General features: G+C 42.1%; 1 protein-coding gene across 1 annotated transcript in view; it reads left to right on the top strand.

Annotated features, from left to right (window-relative positions):
- LOC140910706 (sucrase-isomaltase, intestinal) overlaps positions 1-27,299 on the top strand; it is a 98,652-nt gene that overhangs the window by 7,709 nt on the left and 63,644 nt on the right. The window contains exons 3-5 of the mRNA XM_073342416.1: positions 6,339-6,507; positions 7,218-7,314; positions 8,248-8,360. Of these exons, the coding sequence (XP_073198517.1) occupies positions 6,339-6,507; positions 7,218-7,314; positions 8,248-8,360 (379 nt within the window). The remainder of the gene's footprint in view (positions 1-6,338; positions 6,508-7,217; positions 7,315-8,247; positions 8,361-27,299) is intronic.

Here is a 27,299-nt window from a genome sequence, read left to right as displayed (position 1 = left end):
CAAGGCTGTAGAATGCTTGGGGAGGGGAGGATTTAAAGGGAAGTCCTGCCTTTTTGTCTTTTAAAGGGGAGAAGGGAAAAAAGAATGCAATGGCAGCAATCAGAAGTTACCTAACATTAAGGAAAAGAGAGAGCAGAGGCTTATTTAGGGAAGTTCAACATATGGCCATGAAGTAGCTGAATACATAGTAAGTTAATAAAGAAAACCTGGTGTCCCAATACACGAGCCGCTGTGTTTCATGTTCCATTACAGCAAATACTTGTAATCCCTTGGTAATGCTAATTACTTTCAAATCGGAAATGTCAGTGTTTGAATGCAGATACCAGGAAATATGAAACCTCATGTTCTCTGAGTAGGCATCACATAGAGTGCTCAATGGGCTAAGGCAGTTATTCAAGGTCTTCCCAACATCTTTCCTTCTGGCTACATTTACTTTTTAGTTCTTTGACCATCCTTTTCTCCGAACATTGACACTGGAAACCCAGTACCTGACTGAACTGGGTGATCATGTTAGTTTTGCCTGGCACACAGCCCATGAGCTGATACCTATTCCCATATAGGGTAACTTTTCACAGAAAAGCCTTGGTTTTCAAAAGGGTTCCTTTTAATTCTTGGTGATACTTTATACATATTTCCAAGGAAAAAGAAAAAATCACCTTTCCCAGTGGCTTGGGGGTTTCCATTGGCAAAGGCACGAACATGATGTGTAACAACTAAGTCACCAGTGGCAGAAAATCCTCATGGGTCCAGCTTGTTAGAACTGCAGTACTGCCAAAACACAGAGGCCCAATAAATACATTGTCTTAATTTTCAATAATTGCTTGGTACACTTGGCTTCTCCCTCTAGGCCCAAACTGTACCTAACCCTTGCATAGGTGCAGTAGACTGGGGAGGGAGCAAGGAGCCTTCCCATGCCCCATTGCAGCTCTATGTAAGGGCAAGAGTCTCTGCTCTCCCAGTGATGGAGGATGCAGCCTGGGCACTGCCTGGAGTGCAACATAGGCCCAGTTGTTTAACCCAACTCTCTTTCCCACAACAGTAAAAAGTTTGTCCCAGGGTAAGAAATATAAATTCGGTCTGGTGACAACAGTATAAACCCCGGCTCTCAAACACGATAGTTTATAGATGTGCTACAGTAAATGGCTATAGTACTATGCTCACTGCTAATACACAGAACCTTCCACATAATCAGTTTTGAAGGAACAGCAATGGACACTGTGTGGAGTCAAGCACAGGAGTTTATTACGCACAGCACTGGCGGAGTATCACTTTGCTTATTAGGCTCAGAGGCACTGCCCAACAATTAATTACAATAGTTTATATAGGGTGCCATGGGTGGAGAGAAGTGACGGGGAGGGAGTTCCCAAGCCCCTGGACAGGTTCTAGCAGCAAGACGAGATAAGCACAATAAGCCAAGGGTCTAAAAGATTACACAATGGCTCCACCCATGGCTCAAATTAACATATTGCTAACACATAGGTAATTACCCTTAAACTATTTCTATTAAAGTATATAGGTTAAATCCTAATTTTGGGGTCCAGGGGAATGAGGTAGCAGCTCTCCAGTTGACCAAGAGGTACATTCCTGGAGATTTAAAGCAAAAAAGTAATAATTAGTATTTAACAATAACAATTGTTTATAGTTTTATCCTTGCATTTCTGTGAACTGGGATTGGCATACATCTGTGAGTGGAGGGTGTCATTACTCATGTCAATCATGTTAGGCCTCTCCCTGAACTCTGTTCTGGCATCTGAGGGGTATTGTACCACTATCTCCTTCCTGCATCAGGGAGTTAACTTTGAGGCCCTTCTTAGCGTTTTATGTGTCTATAACTCGCGCTAAGGACAGCCAATTACAGCTCACCATCTGGAGTCATGCTGACTCCACTAATCGATTTGAAACGCACAAGGTTGTCTGTCTACCCCAGCTTTCTCTTAGCCACGTATTGTTCTTTGTTAGCTAGCCCTCATGCCCCAGGCCAAGCTGTGGACTCCAGGCCTATATGAAAAGTTCTTAACAGAAATTGTAGTTAAGAGTTTACATCTACATTAAATGGATTATGGCCCCTCAGTTTATGGGCTAATTTGGTATTCCATTTAATTTTACCAAAACCGCTGATAACAAATAATTCATATTAAAGGATTTAATATTTATATTTGTATTTATATTCACACAGGAAAAAGGCGCACATTTTAGCAGTAAGCATAGTTAACCACTGGAACAATTTACCATGGGTTGTGGTGGATTGTTCATCACCGACCATTTTAAAATCAAGATTGGATTTTTTCTAAGATATAAGCACTGGCCACTAGGAATTACTTTGGGGAAGATCCGTGGTCTGTGTACACAAGAAGTCAGACTACATGATCACAGTGGTCCGTTCTGGCCTTGGGATCTATGAATATGTGAAAGTACCTCCACTACCACCTTCTGTGGTTTTGGTTCTTTTATTTTAATTTATTGTAACGAAATCACAGTTCTTATATACATACATAAGTATGGCATTCATGTCATATAGCGGTACAATGTACTTTCAGAGTATGTATACAGCTCATTATAGCATTAGTAACAGCAAACATGAAGTAACACCTAATTAAAATGTGTATTTGTCCATAGATGATTCAATAGAAATAAATGCATAAAACTAATGAAAGAAACCAGAAAAAAATCATAAATATAAAAATATCTATAAATGTCCTTTGTTTAGAACAAATTTGATCTGTTTATGCGGGTATTATAAAGTCACAGATGAGAGAAAGCTGTCGTTTAAAGACAGGTTTCAGAGTAGCAGCCGTGTTAGTCTGTATTCGCAAAAAGAAAAGGAGAACTTGTGGCACCTTAGAGACTAACCAATTTATTTGAGCATGAGCTTTCGTGAGCTACAGCTCACTTCATCGGATGCATACCGTGGAAACTGCAGAAGACATTATATACACAGAGACCATGAAACAATACCTCCTCCCACCCCACTCTCCTGCTGGTAATAGCTTATCTAAAGTGATCATCAAGTTGGGCCATTTCCAGCACAAATCCAGGTTTTCTCACCCTCCGCCCCCTCCCCACACAAACTCACTCTCCTGCTGGTAATAGCCCATCCAAAGTGACCACTCTCTTTAAAATGTGTATGATAATCAAGGTGGGCCATTTCCAGCACAAATACAATGCCATCCACAGCCTCAGAAACAACTCTGACATCATAATCAAAAAGGCTGACAAAGGAGATGCTGTTGTCATCATGAATAGGTCGGAATATGAACAAGAGGCTGCTCGGCAGCTCTCCAACACCACTTTCTACAAGCCATTACCCTATGATCCCACTGAGAGTTACCAAAAGCAACTACAGCATTTGCTCAAGAAACTTCCTGAAAAAGCACAAGATCAAATCTGCACAGACACACCCCTGGAACCCCGACCTGGGATATTCTATCTACTACCCAAGATCCATAAACCTGGAAATCCTGGGTGCCCCATCATCTCAGGTATTGGCACCCTGACAGCAGGATTGTCTGGCTATGTAGACTCCCTCCTCAGGCCCTACGCTACCAGCACTCCCAGCTATCTTTGAGACACCACTGACTTCCTGAGGAAACTACAATCCATCGGTGATCTTCCTGATAACACCCTCCTGGCCACTATGGATGTAGAAGCCCTCTACACCAACATTCCACACAAAGATGGACTACAAGCCGTCAAGAACACTATCCCCGATAATGTCATGGCTAACCTGGTGGCTGAACTTTGTGACTTTGTCCTTACCCATAACTATTTTACATTTGGGGACAATGTATACCTTCAGATCAGCGGCACTGCTGTGGGTACCCACATGGCCCCACAGTATGCCAACATTTTTATGGCTGACTTAGAACAACACTTCCTCAGCTCTCGTCCCATAACGCCCCTACTATACTTGCGCTATATTGATGACATCTTCATCATCTGGACCCATGGAAAAGAAGCCCTTGAGGAACTCCACCATGATTTCAACAATTTCCATCCCACCATCAACCTCAGCCCGGTCCAGTCCACACAAGAGATCCACTTCCTGGACACTACAGTGCTAATAAACAATGGTCTCATAAACACCACCCTATACCGGAAACCTACTGACCGCTATTCCTACCTACATGCCTCCAGCTTTCACCCTGACCACACCACACGAACCATCGTCTACAGCCAAGCTCTGTGATACAACCGCATTTGCTCCAACCCCTCAGACAGAGACAAACACCTACAAGATCTCTATCAAGCATTCTTACAACTACAATACCCACCTGCGGAAGTGAAGAAACAGATTGATAGAGCCAGAAGAGTTCCCAGAAGTTACCTACTACAGGACAGGCCTAACAAAGAAAATAACAGAACGCCACTAGCCATCACCTTCAGCCCCCAACTAAAACCCCTCCAATGCATTATTAAGGATCTACAACCTATCCTGAAGGATGACCCAACACTCTCACAAATCTTGGGAGACAGGCCAGTCCTTGCCTACAGACAGCCCCCCAACCTGAAGCAAATACTCACCAACAACCACATACCAAACAACAGAATCACTAACCCAGGAACCTATCCTTGCAACAAAGCCGGTTGCCAACTGTGCCCACGTATCTATTCAGGGGACACCATCACAGGGCCTAATAACATCAGCCACACTATCAGAGGCTCGTTCACCTGCACATCCACCAATGTGATATATGCCATCATGTGCCAGCAATGCCCCTCTGCCATGTACATTGGTCAAACTAGACAATCTCTACGTAAAAGAATAAATGGACACAAATCAGACGTCAAGAATTATAACATTCATAAACCAGTCGGAGAACACTTCAATCTCTCTGGTCACGCAATCACAGACATGAAGGTCGCTATCTTACAACAAAAAAACTTCAAATCCAGACTCCAGCGAGAAACTGCTGAATTGGAATTCATTTGCAAATTGGATACTATTAATTTAGGCTTAAATAGAGACTGGGAGTGGCTAAGTCATTATGCAAGGTAGCCTATTTCCCCTTGTTTTTTTCTACCCCCCCCCCCAACGTTCTGGTTAAACTTGGATTTATGCTGGAAATGGCCCACCTTGATTATCATGCACATTGTAAGGAGAGTGGTCAGTTTGGATGAGCTATTGCCAGCAGGAGAGTGAGTTTGTGTGTGTATGGGGGTGAGGGGGTGAGAAAACCTGGATTTGTGCTGGAAATGGCCCACCTTGATTATCATGCACATTGTAGGGAGAGTGGTCGCTTTGGATAAGCTATTACCAGCAGGAGAGTGAGTTTTTGTGTGTGTGTTTTTTTGAAAAAAAAAAAAAAAAAAAAGAGGGGGTGGGGGGGTGAGAAAACCTGTATTTGTGCTGGAAATGGCCCACCTTGATTTTCATACACATTGTGAGGAGAGTGGTCACTTTGGATAAGCTATTACCAGCAGGAGAGTGAGTTTGTGTGTGTGGTTTTTGGAGAGGGGTGGGGGGGGGTGAGAAAACCTGGATTTGTGCTGGAAATGGCCCACCTTGATTATCATACACATTTTAAAGAGAGTGGTCACTTTGGATGGGCTATTACCAGCAGGAGAGTGAGTTTTTGTGGGGGGGGGCGGAGGGTGAGAAAACCTGGATTTGTGCTGGAAATGGCCCATCTTGATGATCACTTTAGATAAGCTATTACCAGCAGGAGAGTGGGGTGGGAGGAGGTATTGTTTCATGGTCTCTGTGTATATAATGTCTTCTGCAGTTTCCACGGTATGCATCCGATGAAGTGAGCTGTAGCTCACAAAAGCTCATGCTCAAATAAATTGGTTAGTCTCTAAGGTGCCACAAGTACTCCTTTTCTTTCTGTCGTTTAAAGACATGGTCTTGTGGGGTACCATGCACTCTCACATCTGTTAAAGTCAGTGATCTATCTCTGATCCAACCCTCAGCCCTGATCCAACAAAGCATTAAACATATGCTTTAGTTTGAGCACACAAGTAATCCCATTAATTTCAATGGGACTTTATACGCTAATCAAAGATGATTGCAACTAAATGTTGTTATTGTTAGTGACATTGCAGACACCACCATGTGATAACAGTCTTCCATATGTCCCACTGGTCATAGAAATAGCAAGAGCAACTGCATATTTCAGTGACAGTACTTTATATAATGCCTTCCTTTTACTCATTTTATATACTATATATGTTTAAGCACATTAGAAGCACACACAGAACTAATTTGTAAGTTGCATTTGTATATGTTACTATTGCAAGAAATGCAACAAAATTTCCAATATTCCAACTTGATGTTAAAGTGATGAATATAAGGAATGAGCAAACTAATCATGTTCAGACTCTTTCTGTATTTGACACAGGTGGGACACATCACTTGGAGATTTAATTTTTTCCAGACAGTATCTGCAGATTACCACCATTGTGCCATCCACCTCTGTTTATGGATTTGGTGAACATGAACATCCATCCTTTAAGCACAATATGAATTTTGTTAATTATGCAATGTTTTCCAGAGACCAGCCACCAACGGTAAGTCATTTAATGCAGCATCTGGTGCTGGGATCATACTGTAAAAATTAAATGGCAAAATAAAATAATATCAGATTAATAGCATTACTATATGACAAGAGGTGTTATTTTTGAATTAACAGCAAAGAACATAAAATGGGTTTCATAAAATGTTATGGAAATACAACAAAATATAATTAGCTAAATAGTAAGATCACTGGGTATTTTACAGTGATTTGGAAACTTGGCATAAGAAACATTCTTCGTTCCTAGTAAAAAATATTCCATGTGTCAAGGCTCTGATTCAGCATAGTATTTAAGCTCATGCTTAAATTCATCCCTATACATCCAAGCATTTAAGAATGACTTCAAGGGGATTAAAATTAGGCACATTCTTAAATGCTTGGCTGAGTTGCAGCTTAAATGCTGGTCTGTCAATGATATATTCTCATTAGCAGTGAATTTCTTAGCCTGGTCATTCAGGAGCATTTGCCTGAATGCCAGAGTGCTATAGTCCATGGCTAAGAGTTTAAATAAGATAAGATAAAAGTGACAATGTTGAGGCTAAAAATATCTCTTGTTCTATTGATGAAGCTTTACATTAGTTATGCAAATAACCCATTTCAGCTATGAACTAATAAATGTCCTTGTCTGTGTATGTGTTTTTGGTTGACAAAGATTGTGAAAGATTGGCAAAACAAGCTCTATATAATCCATTTTTGATGTTTCAGCCATTTACCAATCTTTATGGAGTTCATCCTTTTTATATGTGCATCGAGAATGACTCAAATACTCACGGTATCCTCTTACTGAACTCCAATGCACAAGGTAATACAGTATATGATCCATACATATATAGATTAAGTATAGAAAGATGTTAAATTGTTTCTGTTATATATAAATAACTCTTTTCACTAATGACTTTTAAACATACAAATATGTGACAGGATTTCTAAAATATTACACATATCATAAGTGAGTTTCCAGGGACCATTATTATGTTCTCAAAGAGACTTCATTGCAATTCCTGTAAAACAAGGTAAAATATACACTTTCAACTAAAATTATATGATTGATTAACTTTTTAAAACTAGATGCAAGGGTAGAGAAAGTTGAAGTCAATAGAAATTTCCTCTGGGACTGACACCAGCAAAATAAGTCAATTTAGGTTAGTATTGTGCTCAATCTGAGAAGAATAGCTTTGCATGTTACCATGGTCACCTCACTGTATTAATCTAATACTGTAAATTTTGAAAAGGGGAATCTTCACTAAAGCTATGAAATCAATTTCTCTGGCAGGCAATGACTTCCAGTAAAAAATTAGATGTGTATATATTCTATGGAGGAGCTTTAGACGCATGTGGGTGATTCCTTTATCTATAAATGAAATTAAGAAACACAAAACCTTGCAATATATTTTATGTGCATTTGTTATTGTGCAGAATAGAATAAATCTGGAAATATAGCTCACAGCACCATAGTAGCTTACTACTGTTATACACATTTCCTTATTTCGCTTTGTCCATACAGTGTGCCATCCATGTAAGACAGGACCGCCTTGCAAGGGTGCCTGTTTCTGTTTTGTGATGCTGGAAGATAGACGATTTGTACTTGTTCTGTGGGCTGTGTGGGTGGGATATGTGTTTAAAGTAAGTGTCTGGCTAACCTACTTGGCAGCTGTGCACTGAAGGGTTCAGAATGCATAGGACTGGCACTGAGGCAATTTCTACTGTGTGCAACACTTCTGTTTTCTTCTTTCAGATATTACTCTGAGTCCAAATCCATCCTTAACCTTCCGCACCATTGGAGGGATCCTCGACTTCTATGTATTTCTTGGCCCAACTCCTGAATATGTAGTACAGCAATACACAGAGGTTAGTAGAGAATTAGCTGCGGCACACAGGATCATGTACTATAAAGAAACCCTTAATTATCCGTATTGTCAGATAATTTGATTATAAATTTGTCCATCGGTTATGTTTACATCAAACTGGAGCTTATTGGCAAAACTTTTATACCTCCATCTGGGCAAAGTTTTTGTAAAAACCCTATAGGCTTTAATTGGGATGTGACTAATATAAATTGTTCAAAGAATCTATATAATTTAATAGTGAATGTGATCAGCATTTCTATAGGCATTTGAATCAAACTGTAGAATTCTATAGCAGAGATGGATTTTCTATTTAAGTTCTCTAGGAAAAGTTCTCTCTATCAATATATCTGGGTTCTTATAACAGTATATGATCACCTCCCAACACCTAATAACCAAAATCACAATAGGACAGTGATTTAATTTTCCTCCCTGTTTAGCCCAAGTCTGCTAGGTCGATGATTAATATTTATTTTTATTCCCTCCCCGCTCTCTCTTCCTAGGGTTACCCTGTACTTTTCTTGCACAGAGCAATAATCATAACATTTTTCAAAGCACAAAAAGCTTTTAACAGTATTTTATCCTCATTAATGTTGGAGTTCTGATTGTAGCCCCTTTTTTGCCACCTGCAAATTATTAGATTCGTGGGAGAAGTTCCGGTTCCTACAGGCGCTCATTATGCATTTGGATGAGAAAGACAGGGAGAGATTCTAATCCTTTTTGATTTTTGTTTCACTCAGTTTTGTGAGTCGGAGAGTTTGTGAACATAGGAAGCAAGAATGAAGAAATTAGTCTGTTCCTTTAACATGATTAAAGCAGGTATTTTTGCTTAATAATATAAATCTGCAATAGTATTTGACTTCATTTGAATACATGAAGACAGATCCCAGAACTGATCTGGATCCAAATTTTCTGAAGGTTCAAGGTAGTTTGGATCTGGTGATCACATTCAGGTCCATCTCTAACATGAACTTATTGTTATCATTGCAGCTGAGGAAACAAACTGACGTACAAAGAGGGGTAAGAGCAGGGTGAAGCTGTGTACAGGATTTCCCCAGGGGTTTTATAAAAAAGTAAATATTGTCTGAGCACCAATAGCATAAGGAGGTATCTCAGAAGGCAGAGAATAGGGGGAGCATCCAGGCTTATCTTTATATATATATGGCCCACTGCAGCTTCATACATAGACTATTTTATATCTCATACAGTAGGGTGACCAAAATGCACATTCTGGTTGCTCCCCTCTAAATGTTGTTGCTCTAGGTCTTGTGGTCGCTACAAAATTCTTTACTATTTTGCCTTTGTAAACAAATAACATCACTATGGTATTCACTATATTCCCTGTAAGAAGTAGAATCAACACCATGGTAATGTTAATGGCTTGCAAAGCCAATTGTAAAGATTTGAATGGTAACCACTGTAATTATCAGGAGAAAAATTATGAATGTCACTACTTAGATCCATGGTGTTTCTTCTGCCACCTTTACCCCGCCCTCGCGTCTTCCTTTCTTTGTTTCCCTATCCTGTCATCCAAGTCCCTCTCTTTCTCTTCTCTTCCTTTCAGTTTGTCTCTTATCCATTTTTGTTTTTCTATTCTGTAATTTTCCCCATTTTCATGCACCTCTGCACATGCCTGAGTGTGTATGCGCACGCCCACGCACACACGGAGCTGACAAAAGTGATGTGACAAGCCTCTGATGCAGTGCAAGACTGACTCTCTGGGAATAAGCTGTGTCATTTTGTTTGGCATCAAGCACTTTACACTTGGAGCTGGCAGGAGACTGAAACTGATTAGGATTTCCCTCTACAGCCAGCTTCTTGTTCAAAGTGCTGGATGGCAGAGAACAAGCATAAAGGTTGGCCCATAATTAGGGCCCTTCCAAATTCACGGCCATGAAAAAAGCATCACGGACTGCGAAATCTGGTCTTTTGTGTGCTTTTACCCTGAACTATACAGATTTCACAGGGGAGACGAGAGTTTCTCGAATTGCGGGTCCTGACCCAAAAAGGAGTTGTGGGGGGTGGGGGTGTAGAAGGTTATTTTAGGGGGGGTTGTGGTATTGCCACCCTTACTTCTGTGCTGCCTTCAGAGCTGAGTGGCCGGAAAGTGGTGGCTGTTGGCTGGCTGCCCAGCTCTGAAGGCAGCGCCCTGCCAACAGCAGTGTAGAAATAAGGGAGGCAATACCACCCCTTCCCCCCCCCACAATATCCTCGCCACCCCACGCAACTCCTTTTTGGGTCAGGACCCCTACAATTACTGTGAAATTTCAGATTTAAATAGCTGAAATCATGAAATTTACTATTTTTAAAATCCTTTGACCATTAAACTGACCAAAATGGACTACGAATTTGATAGGGCTGTACCCATAATATATGTGACGCCGACCACAAATGCATTTCGGGGAAACACTGGATTAATACAACAGTGCTTCTATACCACAGACCTGGATTAGGTAATCAGATACTATGATGACCAGTGCCCTAGAAATACATTAATGTTCTCCCCATATGACCAAGAGGAACAAAGTTTGCTGGTAATATCTTAGTCCCCATTTATTCATGTTGCAAAATCACCATTTTTCAGCTACAGAGACCAACTGCAAGATTTACATAAAAATAGAAAAAGGATGGGTTGGAGTGGGGAAATATTACTCTTTTCCTACGGTGGGACTGGATAACTCCACTTGCACTCCGGTAAGGAGAGAACTCAGTTTGTTTCTGTTTGTCTGATGGACCTCCAGAGGTAAAAGCATGAGCGGCTACAGCTTGAGCCAAAGAGTCCTGGGTCTCTAGCTGGGCTATAATAGACTCATCTCTTCTGCAGATTGGGCACAGAGGAAGGCCTGTAACACATACTGACCAATGGATTACATTACTATTCCAGAAAAGGCAAGATCTTTCCGGTTTTTCGTTTCTGCCAAGGGGAAAGGGATCCTCTAAAATTGCATGAAGGAAAAAGAACCTTGTTTGGTTTGGATGATTAGCTACCATCACTGTAGGGACCAGTGTTGTATACTGTGCTTTGTTTAAATAATCACAGAATCCCAGGACTGGAAGGGACCTCGAGAGGTCATCTAGTCCAGTTCCCTGCACTCATAGCAGGACAAAGTACTATCTAGACCACCCCTGACAGGTGTTTGTCTAACCTGTTCTTAAAAATCTCCAATGATTCAGAGTCCACAATCTCCCTGGGCAATTTATTCCAGTGCTTAACCACCCTGACAGGAAGTTTTTCCTAATGTCCAACCTAAACCTCCCTTGCTGCAATTTAAGCCCATTGCTTCTTGTCCCATCCTCAGAGGTTAAGGAGAACAATTTTTCTCCCTTCTCCTTGTAACAACCTTTCAACAACCTTAAAAACTGTTTTCGTGTCCCCTCTCAGTCTTCTCTTCTACAGACTAAACAAACCCATTTTTTTCTATCTTCCCTCACGGGTCATGTTTTCTAGACCTTTAATCATTTTTGCTGCTCTTCTCTTGACTTTCTCCAGTTTGTCCACATCTTTCCTGAAATGTAGCACCCTGAACTGGACACAATATTCCTGTTGAGGCCTAATCAGTGTGGAGTAGAGTGAAATAATTGCTTCTTGTGTCTTGCTTACAATACTCTGCTAATACATCCCAGAATGGTGTTCACTTTTTTTGCAGCAGTGTTACACTGTTGACTCATATTCAGCTTGTGATCCACTATGACCCCCAGATCCCTTTCCATAATACTCCTTCCTAGGCAGTCATTTCCCATGTTGTATGTGTGCAACTGAATGTTCCTTCCTAAATGGAGTAATTTGCATTTGTCCTTGTTGAATTTCATCCTATTTACTTCAGACCATTTCTCCAGTTTGTCCAGATCATTTTAAATTATGATCCTATTCTCCAAACCACTTGTAACCCCTCCCGGCTTGGTATCGTCCACGAGGTCTTGTGTACAATATAACTTTTAAAGGAACTTTTTTTACCCAGTTAGTGAAATACCTAGCTCTAAACACACCTTATGTGCACATGCAACATTACTAATGCAGCCAGGTGCTGTGGCTGCTAATCATGCATTCCCCTTGTCAAAAGCTTAAGCATTCAGAAATTACAATGATGGGGCCATGTAAAAACTGTGGAAGACAGATAGAAGCCTGTCCTAGCACATGGTTTCCTTATTGTAATCAGTTTTCAACGTTGTTATTTTTCTGGACAGACGGGAATTCCGAACTAAGCTATGTAGCTTGTTTGGCTGGTCTTCCTTCCAACTAGCTGTGTGTGTAGTAGGATGTCACAGAGTGCTAGTCTCCAAGGGCAGGTCTTCATACCCACCAGATCGGCGGGTAGTGATTGATCTAGTGGGGATCGATTTATTGCATCTCACCTAGATGCGATAAATCGATCCCCGAACACGCTCCCCATCAATTCCGGAACTCCAGCTCGCGAAAGGCGGAAGCGGAGTCGACGGGGGAGTGGCAGCAGTCGCGTAGCTGAAGTTGCGTATCTTAGGTCGGTCCCCTCCCCCGCCCCCCAGTGTAGACCAGGGCTAAGTGTTGCTGATGCCACTCTCGGTGTATGTGTATGCCTCTGGATGCTCCATCCACAGCTGCCCAGATTTTCCTACAATGCACTAAACATGGTTCACCCACAATTGTGAGGCAGAAAAGCTGCAGTGTGTGCTCTCATGCTAGCTGTTCAATTCTTCTTTCAATTACAATGCCACTGCATTGCAAATCATCACAAAAAAAGAGGCTGCAAAGCCGGTGAATTCCCCTGTGCAGCAGGAACCCAGGGGTGGGACAGAGCTGGTCTAGTGCCTGTTTGGCACCCACCCACATTTCCTGGCATAGGATGTGTGGCCTGTGAAATGGGGATGTAGCTGGAGTACGCTGGCATTCCATTTATTCCTGGGTGCTGGAATAGTCCATTGGGCCACGGGCAGCCAGGCGTAAATTAGAGCAGCTTGTAGCGATCTATTGTACTAGAATATAATAGCATGGTTTGGAATTTAATCCCAATCACGCATCATAGCCACACAACATTGTACTCTGACCATTTTCTAAAACAGTAATGTCTCGGGAGCAGGAATGAACTGCAAGGTAGAGGAACAAAATAAGTGGTAAGAAACCTGTCTGAACCATTTCTGTATTATGCTTCTCTGGGCTTTGATTATTTTACGTGCTGCATTTCAAAATTGTGGGTCGAGAAAACAAACCAGGGACAGCACAGAGGGAAATGTTTTGCGACCTCGGCATCTGTCAGGATTCAGAGATATTAACTAAGCTTTGAAAGGTTCAAGCCTTCCTTCACAGGTGCAATCACATGCTGTTTTTAGAGCAGTTAGGCTGAGTTTTGCTAATGAAAAGCCAAGTAATTGGACTGGAGACTGCAGACATCATGAAACCATATTTGCCAGTGTCTAATGAGGGGAGAATCACTGCCTGCTGCTGGTTTGCTCCCCTCCTCATTAAACACGTTCCCAATTGGGCAGGGAACTCATGTAAATAAATAGCCTGTTTGGGAATGTGAGGAGCAATTGCTATTCAGTGGTCTGAGAACTGCTTCAAAAGAAGTGACAGGTCACTTGGTTCTCCTGGTTACTAAAGGCCAGGAGGTTTATTAATTGTGCTCCTGCACAGACAATTACTGCCCCAGCAGTGCCAAGGAAGAGACCCCATAAAGAAACGCCAAAGAAGCACATGCACATGACAAAGTGCTGGGTGGTAGGGTGTGTAATTGCAATATTAGTGCATGCAAAACACAGGGGTACATCCAAACTCCTCAGGGTTAAAGCCAATGATATCAGGGACCCAACACAAGGGCTATCCTGGCAGTTTTTAGGAAAATGAAGGTTACTTACTTGTAACCAAGGATCTTTGAGATGGACCCAGCACATTCACCCTCTTGGAATAGGTGCTGACCAGTGCAGCTGCATGGTGGTCCCTGGGGTAAGCAGTGCCTCTGGTGTTCGTGCTTGCGTGCTCCCTTTTGCCTCTGCCCTCAGCATTTCATCATGTTCTGAGGGCCCTGCTGTAAAAGGCGCCACGGCAGCAGATCCTGCCTCTGTTACTTCCACAGAAGAAGGGAAGGAGGGTGGGGGAGTGCAAATATGCAGAGTCCCATCTTGAAGAACCTAGTTTACAAGGAAGTAACCTTCATCTCTTCTTCAAGTGTCCTCTGCATATTCCCACTCTTTCAATAGTTTGGCGAACAGTATATAGTAAAATGGCTGGTGGGACAAGATGTCCTAATTAAAGAGAGATTGGAGAACTGTCGTGCCAAACCTACCAGCTATGTCTAATGCATAATCTTTAGTAAAAGGATGTATTGAGCTCCTTTTGGCTGCTTTACAAATTTCTATTAATGGGAGGTGTTTGAAGTATGCTGCTGAAGTAGCAACTGCCCTAGTAGAATGGGTTTTAATAGCAGCAGAAGTGATTGTGATGCTTTCTCTACTCTCTTCTATATAGTGTCTGACCCATCTAGTTTAAGCAGAAAAAGCTTTTCCTTTATAATTATCTGAATAGGTAACAGTTTATGAACAATCCTGAACATTTTTGTTCTATCCAAATAATTAGTTAAAACTCTTTTAGCATCCAAACAATGTAACTTTGATTCACTTTTATGAAGTTTTCAAAAGAATACTGGAAGGTTAATACATCATTGATTAACATGAAAATCAGAAATTATTTTAGGTAAAAATTTTGGGTGCAGCCAGAGCACTACTTTGTCCTTGCTCTTGAACAAAAGTGGTATTTGGTATTGAGGCTGATGGCAAAGAGGTCTATGCTTGGAAATTTCCAAGGATTGAAGATGTCCTGAATCACTGATTGCTTCAGAGACCATTTATAACTCTGCAAAGAGTCTCTACTCAGTTGGTCGATTAGTTAGTTCTGAGATCCCTATATGCAATGCAGTTAGATAAATTTTGTGACATATACACCAGTCCCATAGTTTTATTGCTTCTCGGCAAAGTTGTAATGATCTGTTTATTTACATACTACATCGCTGTCATTGTCCTTGGCAACTTGAACCACAGAGCCCTGAATTTGGGGAAGGAAGGATCTGAGTGCTAAATGGACATTGATATGAAGTTATAATTGTTGGAGATTCCACAGACTCCTTGCCATTAATGTGCTAAGATGCGCACTCCAACTGTTCTTGGAAGCATCTGTTCTAGCTGTTACTGAAATAGGCAATGGATTGAACATCACTCTTTTCAGTAGATTCATGGGCTTCAGTCTCCATAGGAGAGCATCTGAGGCCTTCGCTGGGACTGTAAGCACCATGTGCATACTGCACATTTTTGGCTTGAAATTTCTTGAAACCCAGCGTTGAAGAAGACTCATTCTGAGCCTTGTGGTAAGAATGTAGGGTGTGTGACAAAGTTCCTCCTCTGCCTTGGTGGTTCCTGCGCTTATTGGCAGATTTTGCTTGCCTCAGAGATTCACAGTAGCCCTCAGTTTGGCCATTTTCGTGGCTCAAATCTGCGTTCTCGGCTCCCATTGGCTGCGGTTCGCCACTCCAGGCCAATGGGAGTGTGGGGATGTTTACCTGGCACATCCCTTGACCCATGCTGTTTCCTGCAGCCCCCATTGACCTGCAGTGGCAAACCATGGCTAGTGGGAGCCGCGATCGGCTGAACCTGTGGGTGTGGCAGGTAAACAAACCGGTCCGGCCCAGCAGGGTCTTTCCCTGAACAAGTGGCCGACCGGCTTTGAGAACCACTGCTCTAGGAGGTACGCTCTCACTACTCTGGAGTTGAGAACTGCTCCTGTGAAAGAGTTTGGAGATTGTTTGTTTTTGCTGGATACATTATGGATTTTTTCTTGTTTATCAGAAAACCTAGTTTTTGGAACAGAGACTGTGTGAAAAGAATTACTAGGTTCAACTCATCTTTGGCATGAACTTTCAGAAGCCAGTCACTGGCATATGGAAAAATGAAAATTCCTTGTCTTCTGAGGAAGGCTGCTATTACAGAAAGGCATTTTATAAAAAGCTCTGGGTTTAGCAGAAAGGCCAAGGGGGAGAACTTAGTATTGGAAATGGTCCTGCCCGAGGGCAAAAGAAAGGTATTTCCTGTGAGAAGATTGAATAAAAATATGGAAGTAATCATGCTTGAGATCAAGAGCATCAAACCAATCCTGAGCAGAAAGAAAGGGGAAAATTGAACTGAGTCAATATCCCGAAGCAGAACTTTCTGGTGTGTTTGTTTAATTAGATCTAGATTCATATCTAGAATTTGTTTAAAATATCGTGTGTGTGTGTGTGTGTGTGTGTTTAAAGAGGAAATATCTATAATAAAAACCTTGATTCCTGAGGTTTTCCAGAACCTCCTCTATTGCTCCCTCTAATAGAAGAGAATGGATTTCTGATCTCAGAAATGTCTCATTAGAGAGGTCCCTAAAAAGGAACAGGAGGGTGCTATGGAGAGATGGTCTTGAATTGGATGGTGTAGCCCTCTTTAATAATGTCCCAAACCCATCTGTCTGTAGTGATGTTTTAACATTTGGTGTAAAAATGAGACAGAAAGCTACAGAAGAACTGTGTAAGATTGGTTTTCAGCTCTCAGCTGTAATGTCAAACCTGAGGTCTAACAGAAGTTAAAGAAGTAGTGGTAGTAGAAAAGTTCTTTGATCTCATCTTGGATTTAGAGGATCTTTTTCTTAATTGGGACTGAGAAGGAGGAGGATGCTGTTGTTGCTACTAGTCTTGTCTTTAAGAGTAGTAAGAAGAAGATGAACAGGGTATATAACATTGTCTCCAGTATCTAAACAAGATGCAGAAATCCTCCTGAAAGACTGCAAGAGTCCTAGAGATCCTTGATTTAGATCTCATTTTTCTAACGCTTCATCTGTTTTAGAACTGGACGGATTGTTTCCCTCAAATGGGAGATCCTTGATCTTTGATTTAGTAACAAGGGGAGAGAAAAAGATCAGAATCAAGTTAGCCTATGAAGAAATATAGAAGAGGCTATGATCTTGAAGAAGCATCTGAAATGTCAAAGGAGCCTCTAAGGACATTTTTGGCCCACATTTTCATAACGGCGTTAGCTAACTTTCAATCTTCCTCCAGAATATTCTTTGTAAAGAATGAAATTTTGTCCCATAGGTGAAATTGATACTGGTAATGATTGCTTGATGGTTAGCAATCCTCATAATCAAGGAAGACTAAGAAAACAGTTTCCTTCCCAAAGAATCTAATCTTTTCCCTTCTCTATCATTAGGAGTGGAGTGTAAGTACCCAGCTTTTGACCTCTGTGCTGTTGCTGCCACGACTAGGGAGTTAGGAGCAGGAAGCATAAAAGCATGAAAAACACTCATACGGGATTTGATATAGCCTCTCTTCTTGGAAATAGGTTGGCAAGATGAGAGTTTTTTCTATATTGATTTTGCTGGTTGCAAGCGACCTTCCAAGACTGGTAAAGAAACCTTGTTGGTAGGGGTACTACCAAATATATCAAAGACTGTGTGAGGAGCTTCATCTGTGACAGATGTGAAGTTTATGTAGTAACCATTCAGCTAATAAGCTCATGACATTGAATAGTGTTTTTCCAAGAGAGACTAAGCTGATGCAACACCCACATTTCATCAGGCGAGGAAACACCTGGTAATTATTGTTCAAGTTGCTGAGTTCAAGTTGTTGAGAAGGGGAATCTCATTCCTGCTCTTCTTCATAAAGAGCGTCAGGGACAATGGTAGAGCCGTAGTTCTTATCACTGGATCTGCAGGGTTAGGCTCTGAACATCCCAGCTCCACAGGAGTAGTTCTGTCTCAACATGGATCCAAAGACTAAGATATGAAGGGAGGTTGATTGAGCCAGGATATCCAAGGTGGCATATGCCAATCCTGCCAACTCTTCAATTCTAGCATGGTGTCATAGTACTGAGGATAGGGGACCTGCTGATAATCCAGATGAGAAATGCAATTTTTGGATAAGACAGGAAAGGGTTGTGGATCCACAAATACCACCAGATCCAGATCTTCCTCTGAATGGTGTTCTGATCCTGGATCTAACAAGGAGCTGATAGAAGAAACAATTGAAGTTGGAAGTTGAAGTAGATATATGGGAGATATTGTCTACCTCTGCAACCCAATAAGAATCTTAGCTGGCAGAGTTAGTATTTCTGCAGATTCTTGCACTACAGTGCCTCTTCATGCACTCTGCCTCTTGTCTGGAGGAAAGGAGTCTGAAAAATGCTTTTTCACACTTAGTTTTCCAGATCTCAGCGTGGAACCGAAAAAATCTATGGGGCCAGGTGGATCAGAGTATACCTGTGCTGTAATGACTATAGATGGAACTGAGAAAGATGAAGTATTTGGATCAGATGATTTTCCAGAACCATAATGTTGTACAATACGATGATACAGAGAGGCCTTAAGGTACAGATCTCTGGCAAGTTTCAGATCCATAAATTCCCAATCTGAAGATGAATCTCTTGACTGAGGAGTTTTCTCCTGCAGTGAAAGATGCTTTGTCTTGGTCTTCTTTTTCCTCTGAACCAAGGGTCCCAGATCCGCAGAGGCCCCAGTCACAGATTACCCATTGCCCATAACTCTTTTGGTGAAGGGCTGACCTCTTCTCAATATGAGGTTCAGAAGTTTAGCTACTGAACACTCAGTCATCTTGGAACTGGAGCTTGGTGGAGAGGCTGACTAAGTCAATAACAATGCCTTCTGGAACCAGAAGCACCTGGTGCCAATTCAAGACCCTTAATCATTTTGTCAGACATTGGAGACCCACAATCCAGGAACGTTAGCCATTAAAACTTCTTCAAGCAAAAGGCCTTGAAGCTTATTTTGTCCGCCTTTCCCAGCATGAGGAGAACAAGTGCCACAGATGGTACAGTGTGAAGGAGAATGGCCCTTGCCTAAATATTTCAAGCACAGGGTGTGAGTGTCAAATGCAAGACATGGCGTGCACCTCTTGAGTCTGTGCTTCTTGTTCTTCACATCAACCACTATTCTTGGCACTGATTCTAATGAAGAATAACAGTAAAATTAACTGTTAGACTAATCCAGTCGCTAACTACTAAGCACAACAAGGCACTTATCTAAAATGCTTTGGATCCATGGAATTCAGAGAAGGTTCTCATCTATCAGATCAGCAGTTGGAAGGACTGAGGGGGCCTTTTATGGCCACACCCTCAGAATATGCTGGAATGCTGAGGGGAGGGCGAGGCAGGGGCATGCAAGTGCTAACGCTCTAACAGGCACAGCTTACAGGAGGCTCCACTATTCAACCGCACCAGTCAGCTCATATCCCAAAAGGGGGAATATGCAGAGGACACTCAAAGAAGAATCTCCTACTCGTGCACTTCCACTAGTGCTAGCAATGCTGGGAGCAAGAGTCAGCTGGCTGGAAGTGTTATGTCATTCTAACCATCTCAGGACAGGAGGTACACCGAGGGTAGTGCAAAAGGCAGGACACGGGCACATTTGTGATCTCCCATTGGATCTTTTAAAAGTCTTTTGCTGGTGTTTGAAACCAGTACTTTCGCAGCTCAGCGGGTGGCCAGCAGCTGAAAATAACAAGAGAGAGAATTCTTGCTCTCAGCTAATGACTTCTGGCAGCTTAAATTCCAGCCCTATTTCTGTGGAAACTGAGGTTGGCTCTGAGAAAGCCAGGTAAGGGACAGCCAGTATTTCCTTAATAGATATGTCACAGGCCAGAAAAAATCCATGCTGTTCTGTATTCTTTGACTTTGTGTTAGGCTCTGTGAGGAATCTTAAAGAATGCACGGAGGTAATTTCATAGTGAAACTAACTTTTTAAGCAAACATTGTGAAATTCCCTGATATCTAATGCTACTGTTACCATGTTATTAGTCTCTAGGATACTGATTCAGCTTTTAGAGTCAAGAAATGTGGGGAGGGGGTGGAGGATGGAGGGGAAAATCTATTTTGTCTGGGCTTGTTTTCACCTTTGTTGTCATATTGGAGGTATTCTCTCTTGTGGTCATGCCCTCTTTCCAGGGAAGAAGAGGGAGTAGAATAGAATGGACGAGAAGAGATGTAATGTCCATAAAGTCCATAAAGCAGTGTAGTAAAATCTGTCTTCCTTTGCCCTGTGGTGCAGTTTTTATAACCACAGGCTTCAGTAACCAGGGCAACTGTCTTGTGGACACTTTATTATGCTCTTGGGGCCAAATTATGTCCTCTGATATGCCGGTGCCCAAGCAGGGAAGGGAAGACAGGTGCAGGAGCCTCCTCCTATGCACAAGCAGTGAGGCAAAATGACTTGGTGGTGTGCAAGATGACACTAGAAGATACGAGTCACATGCCTGATGGGCGTACAAGAAAGGTGGTATGACCAGTCCCCCTGCTGGCTAGTGTGTGTGCTGCCCTCAGGAGCAAATACTAGCTGGCAGCAGTTAAGGAGCACATGTTGAGAGCAGAAGTAACATGCTCCTGTCTGTGTGTTGCACTGGCTCACTGTTCCAATGCATTTCTTCCAACGGCAGCTTCAGATCTGCCTTCCCATCACCAACCTTTCCACCAGGATTCTTCATTCTATCAAGTCAGGATTCAGTGTGAGATTTTCAAAGGCACAAAGGGCAGCGAGATGCTGGTTTCCCATCTTTCACTAAGCCCTTAAGCTAAATAGGGTTTGTAATGAAGTTCTTTGGGGACAAGCTTCTCCCCCATCTGCCTATCTCTGTGGGTCCGATCACCTCTGTGTGTAAGCACTGTAAGGCCACAAGGCACCAGCAGAGACACTCCATGGCTGCAACTGGAACTCTGAGACTACAGTGCAACGTATAGCCCCTCTGCTTCACCTCCTTGACCATTAGCCACACACCCTGTGTCTTCTGCACCTCATCCTCAAACTGCCCTGAATGGGGGGACGGCGACTGCTCCTATGGAACATGGTCCCCAGTGCGCCGGAGGTACTGAATCCCCTGGTGCAGCCCTTATGGATGGACCCCAGTGTAGCCAAGCCACAGCTGTTCTGCTGCCTTTGAGGCCATCTATGACCTTGCCACCTGATTAGGCCACTGAAAGCATATCTATGACAGCCTATAAGAAAGGGGATTTGTTCTCAGCGGATTGCTTGCTTTGCCTTTCTTTTTGCCTAGAGTAGAATTAAATATTAATTTTGCTTTTTGTCTGTAACTCGTGTTTATCTCTTATGCACAAAATATTTATAACCAGCAGCACTTGGATAAATAAATACCCCTGCCCTAGCTGCACTGATGAGGAAAATGGAGATGAAGCCAAGTGGTGGAGCTTTGGTAAGGACAGGGCCCCTAGTGAAAGCAGCGAGCCCTTGGAGTTTGATCATAACATGTGTAGGTAGAGGGTTAAAATGGTGCAGTTCCAAAACGTCACTTGTATCTGAATCTAATCCGTTTGAAATGAACTTTGGGGGCAGTGAAGAGAATGGAAAGGGAGTGCCTGATTGAAAAGCAAATCCTTCTCCCATCCCTAATGAGCTGTTTCTTTTCCTGCACACTATTTTGCAAGGAATTTAGCTAGTTGGTTGGTTTACAGGAAATAGCATGCCAGTGGCACAATAACAGCTGAGTTACAGTAATTACTGAAGGTATTACACACATGTGTCACAGCTTGTATAACAATAAAAATTCTCCACTCTATTACTGCCTCTTCCTTCCCTCGGGGGAGGGATAGCTCAGTGGTTTGAGCATTGGCCTGCTAAACTCAGGGTTGTAATTCAATCCTTAAGGGGGCCATTTAGGGATTGGGGCAAAAAAATTGGGGCTTGGTCCTGCTTTGAGCAGGGGGTTGGACTAGATGACCTCCTGAGGTCCCTTCCAACCCTGATATTCTATTATTCTGATTGTTAAATTCTACTGAGAGAACTGGTGTTTAAGGTAAGTCGTAGGATGGTTCCATCATGGTTACATATGCTTTAAAATAAACATTCTGTATTTCTCTGCAAAATCCCACTATAGAATAGGTTCAGCTCTTAGTTCACTGAACAGTTATATAACACACACCATTCCTATCAGGACAAACAGCTAATTTTCAACCAGACTGTATAGCAAAAGAAAGCAATAAACTAAAGTGCTCAAACTGATCAGATGAACCAATTAGTGATTATACAACCAGACACAATATTCATGTTATTACTGCCTGATAAATTTACAACTAATTAGGCTAAAAGTATGTTGCATAACAATATAACATGAAACCCATTGGAAAACATACCAGAAAATTATTATTTAGCAAATGAAACACAATATTGAAATCAAACAGCCATCAGGTGAGTGAGGACCACAAATTTGTTGTAATTATCTGAGGTCAAGCAACCAGTGGCTAGATGACAAGCGTTAGAAGAGCACATTTAGATAGCTCCCACTTTTGCTTCAGCAGAATAAATTGCTGGTCAATATCTCAGTTTAAATCGACAGCTAGTGTGTGTAAAACTTGATTATACATACTACTTTTCACAGATGTATCATTGATGGGGCCCTCAGTTGATCTTACAGGTCCTTCAGCAAGGAGATGGTGGCTGAAAAGTATTCAGGTGATAAACGTTCTTATTTCTGTAGTGGATGATTTTCCAGTTTTATCACATGACATTTTTGAAGTCCATGATGTCTAAGGCCATTAGGGTCTTTAGAGTCTTCTGAGTGCTTGGAATCTGCTTCATTCTCTGGGATATGCAGCATATCTTTTCTTTTTATAAATAATATAATTATATATTCATTTATAAATAAATAATCTCTCTGGTCCTCTTTAAATTCACTGCATGGACTTTGAACTCAGTGTTATCAACTGACTAGCTCAGAGTGTGCAGCATTCACTTTGCCACCTTGCCCAAAGAGGGGGTGTCTGATGAGCTGGATTCAATTTTTGACAGATTTGTGGACTGTGGAAGCTGGTGAAACTTCCATGTAATTTAGCCACTCTGTGACTAACCAAGGCCATTAACTGCTGTTTCTAAGTCAAGAACTTTTATCCCACTCAGATTTTTATAGTTACCTCCTACAGATCTTTACTAAAAAAAGAAATTCAGGCAACTATCAGGTATCAAGAGTAATTTTATATGGCTAATTAGAGTTTGAGCGTTTTAGAGCAATCTTCTGTGGTACATCCATGTAATTACAACACTGCAACAGCCCTTTGGGGGTAGCCCTTTGAGCAGTGGTCTCCAAACTTTTTTGATCGCGCACCCCTATCAGTAAAAATTTTTTGAGCATGCACCCCTAATATATGTATATTTATTTCTGTATAAATTATATACATGTATTACTGTACAAATATATTGTGTAAATTATAAAACATACACAAAAAATAGACTTTAAAAATGATGAGATAAAGATGAAAAACAATATTTTTAAAATAATTTTTTATTTTATTTACTGACGGTACAAAAAACCTTTTTGCTCTCACTAACAAAATTTATTATTAATAATAATATTTTTAGTGAGAGCAATTTAATTGAAAATGCTTTATTATTTTTGAAAATCTTGGTTTAACACTTTGTGATACAGCGAGCGCTCAGGGTGGGGTGCAGGGTCTGGGAGGGAGTTAGGGTGCCTGAGGGTGCTCAGGGTGGGGTGCAGGGTCTGGGAGGGAGTTAGGGTGCCGGAGGGCGCTCAGGGTGGGGGTGCGGGAAGAGGCTCAGGGCTGGGGCAGGCAGGAGGTGCAGAGCGTGTACCTGGGGCAGCTCCTGTTTGGTGCAGGGGGTCTGCAGGGGGCTCTGCGCAGCGCAGCACCACCCCATGGCCGCGATTCTGGGAGCTGCCCCCCACACGGCAGGCAGGGCCACCCAGAACGCAGGGGCTGAAGGGCCCTGGGCTAAGGGGACCCCGGGGCCCTGGCCTGCAGCTCTAAAGCCCCTTTTGGAATGCGGCCCTGCGAGCACAGGCCGGAGGACTCTGGAGGAGCAGTGGCAGCCGCGTAGCCAGCGGCCGAAGAGAAGCGGCTCTTTCCGCTTCTCTTCTCTCCGGCTGCTGGCTGCGCTGCTGCCCCTGCTCCTCCACAGGCCAGAGGACTCAGGGCTGTGCCTTCCCCCCTTCCTGTGGTGCCCCCCAATCCATCATCTTGCGCCCCCCTCCCCCCTTTGGAGACCACTGCCTTTGAGGATGCTGAAAATGAGAGAAGTTAGAGGAAGAGCTCAGAAAACAACACTAACCTCTACATTTTAAAAGAACTGCACAAGGCCTGAGCCACACAATTGCCACTAGAATTGAAGGGAGTTACCCAACTAAAGTTCATTCTCAGGGAGGAGACTGTTGTTTTCCTGTTTTAAAAGTGTAGCAGCGAGAAACTAAAGGAGAGACAGTGAGCGCCACAGAACGTAAGGGCGGGGGTGATTATGAGACAGAAAGCAGGCAGAGAATTCCATGCCTGATTTGTTCCTGTGCATCTGGCAGGCCACCCAGTGACTCCCATTACGATCCTTATGTAAGCTCTTAGCATGCTCAGCTCTTCTGAGTTCATCCATTTTCTCTCTGTGCATCAGTTTCCTGAGTTGTAAAATGGGACACTGTTTATAAAAGTTTATAAATGTTTATTAAGTAATTTGATTCTCAGGCTGAGGTGCTAGGGAGACTAGAGAGGCTACCAAAATAAAGAACTCAATAATAGTGGGGGATTTCAATTATCCCCATATTGACTGGGTACACGTCCCCTCAGGATGAAATACAGAGACAAAATTTCTCGATACTTTAAATGACTGCTTCTTAGAGCAGCTGGTACAGGAACCCACAAGGGAAGAGGCAACTCTCGATCTAGTCCTGAGTGGAGCGCTGGATCTGGTCCAAGAGGTAACTATAACCGGACCGCTTGGAAATAGTGACCATAATATAATAACATTTAACATTCCTGTGGTGGGAAGAACACCTCAACAGCCCAACTCTGTGGCATTTAATTTCAGAAAGGGGAACTATGCAAAAATGAGGTGGTTAGTTAAACAGAAATTAAAAGGTACAATGATTAGAGTGAGATCCCTGCAAGCTGCATGGACACTTTTCCAAGACACCATAATAGAGGCCCAACTTAAATGTATACCCCAAATTAAAAAACACAGTAAAAGAACTAAAAAAGAGCCACCGTGGCTTAACAACCATGTAAAAGAAGCAGTGAGAGATAAAAAGGCATTTTTAAAAAAGTGGAAGTCAAATCCTAGTGAGGTAAATAGAAAGGAGCATAAACACTGCCAAATTAAGTGTAAAAATATAATAAGAAAACCCAAAAAGGAGTTTGAAGAAGAGCTAGCCAAAAACTAAAAAGGTAATAACAAAATGTTTTTTAAGTACATCAGAAGCAGGAAGCCTGCTAAACCACCAGTGGGGCCCCGGACGATCGAGATACAAAAGGAGCACTTAAGGACTATAAAGTCATTATGGAGAAACTAAATGAATTCTTTGCTTCAGTCTTCATGGCTGAGGATGTTAGGGAGATTCCCAAACCTGAGCCGTCCTTTGTAGGTGACAAATCTGAGGAATTGTCACAGATTGAAGTGTCATGAGAGGAGGTTTTGGAATTAATTGAGAAACTTAACAGTAACAGGTCACTGGGACCAGATGGCATTCACCCAAGAGTTCTGAAAGAACTCAAATGTGAAATTATGGAACTATTAACTATGGTTTGTAATCTGTCCTTTAAATCAGCTTCTGTACCCAATGACTGGAAGATAGCTAATGTAATGCCAATATTTAAAAAGGGCTCCAGAGGTGATCCCGGCAATTACAGACCAGTAAGTCTAACATCAGTACCGGGCAAATTAGTTGAAACAATAGTAAAAAATAAAATTGTTAGACGCATAAGAAGAACACAGATTGTTGCGCAAAAGTCAACATGGTTTCTGTAAAGAGAAATCATGTCTTACTAATCTATTAGAGTTCTTTGAGGGGGTCAACAAACATGTGGACAAGGAGGATCCAGTGGACATAATGTACTTAGATTTCCAGAAAGCCTTTGACAAGGTCCCTCACCAAAGGCTCCTACATAAATTAAGTTGTCATGGGAGAAGAGGGAATATCCTTTCATGGACTGAGAACTGGTTAAAAGACCAGGAACAAAGGGTAGGAATAAATGGTAAATTTTCAGAATGGAGAGGGGTAACTAGTGGTGTTCCCCAAGGGTCAGTCCTAGGACCAATCCTATTCATAAATGACCTGGAGAAAGGGGTAAACAGTGAGGTGGCAAAGTTTGCAGATGACACTGAGCTGCTCAAGATAGTTAAGACCAAAGCAGACTGTGAGGTACTTCAAAAAGATCTCACAAAACTAAGTGATTGGGCAACAAAATGACTAATAAAATTTAATCTGGATAAATGTAAAGTAACGCACACTGGAAAAAAATAACCTCAACTATACATACAATATGATGCGGGCTTATTTAGCTACAATTAATCAGGAAAGAGATCTTGGAGCCACCGTGGATAGTTCTCTGAAGATGTCCACACAGTGTGCAGTGGCAGTCAAAAAAGCAAACAGGATGTTAGGAATCATTAAAAAGGGATAGAGAATAAGACGGAGAATATCTTATTGCCATTTATATAAATCCATGGTACACCCACATCTTGAATACTGTGATCTCCTCATCTCAAAAAAGATATACCGGCATTAGAAAAGGTTCAGAGAACGGCAACTAAAATGATTAGGGGATTGGAATGGGTCCCATATGAGAAGAGATTAAAGAAGCTAGGACGTTTCAGTTTGGAAAAGAGGAGATTAAGGGGGGATATGATAGAGGTTTATAAAATCATGAGTAGTGTGGAGAAAGTGAATAAGGAAAAGTTATTTACTTGTTCCCATAATATAAGAACTAGGGCCCACCAAATGAAATGAATGGGCAGCAGGTTTAAAACAAATGAAATTCTTCTTCACACAGTGCATAGTCAACCTGTGGAACTCCTTGCCTGAGGAGGTTGTGAAGGCTAGGACTATAACAGGGTTTACAAGAGAACTGGATAAATTCATGGAGGTTAAGTCCATTAATGGCTATTAGCCAGGGTGGGTAAGGAATGGTGTCCCTCGCTTCTGTTTGTCAGAGGGTG

Source organism: Lepidochelys kempii, chromosome 1 (assembly GCF_965140285.1).
Source record: "Lepidochelys kempii isolate rLepKem1 chromosome 1, rLepKem1.hap1, whole genome shotgun sequence".
Taxonomy (NCBI): domain Eukaryota; kingdom Metazoa; phylum Chordata; order Testudines; family Cheloniidae; genus Lepidochelys; species Lepidochelys kempii.
This window is presented reverse-complemented; position numbering and strand designations above follow the sequence as displayed.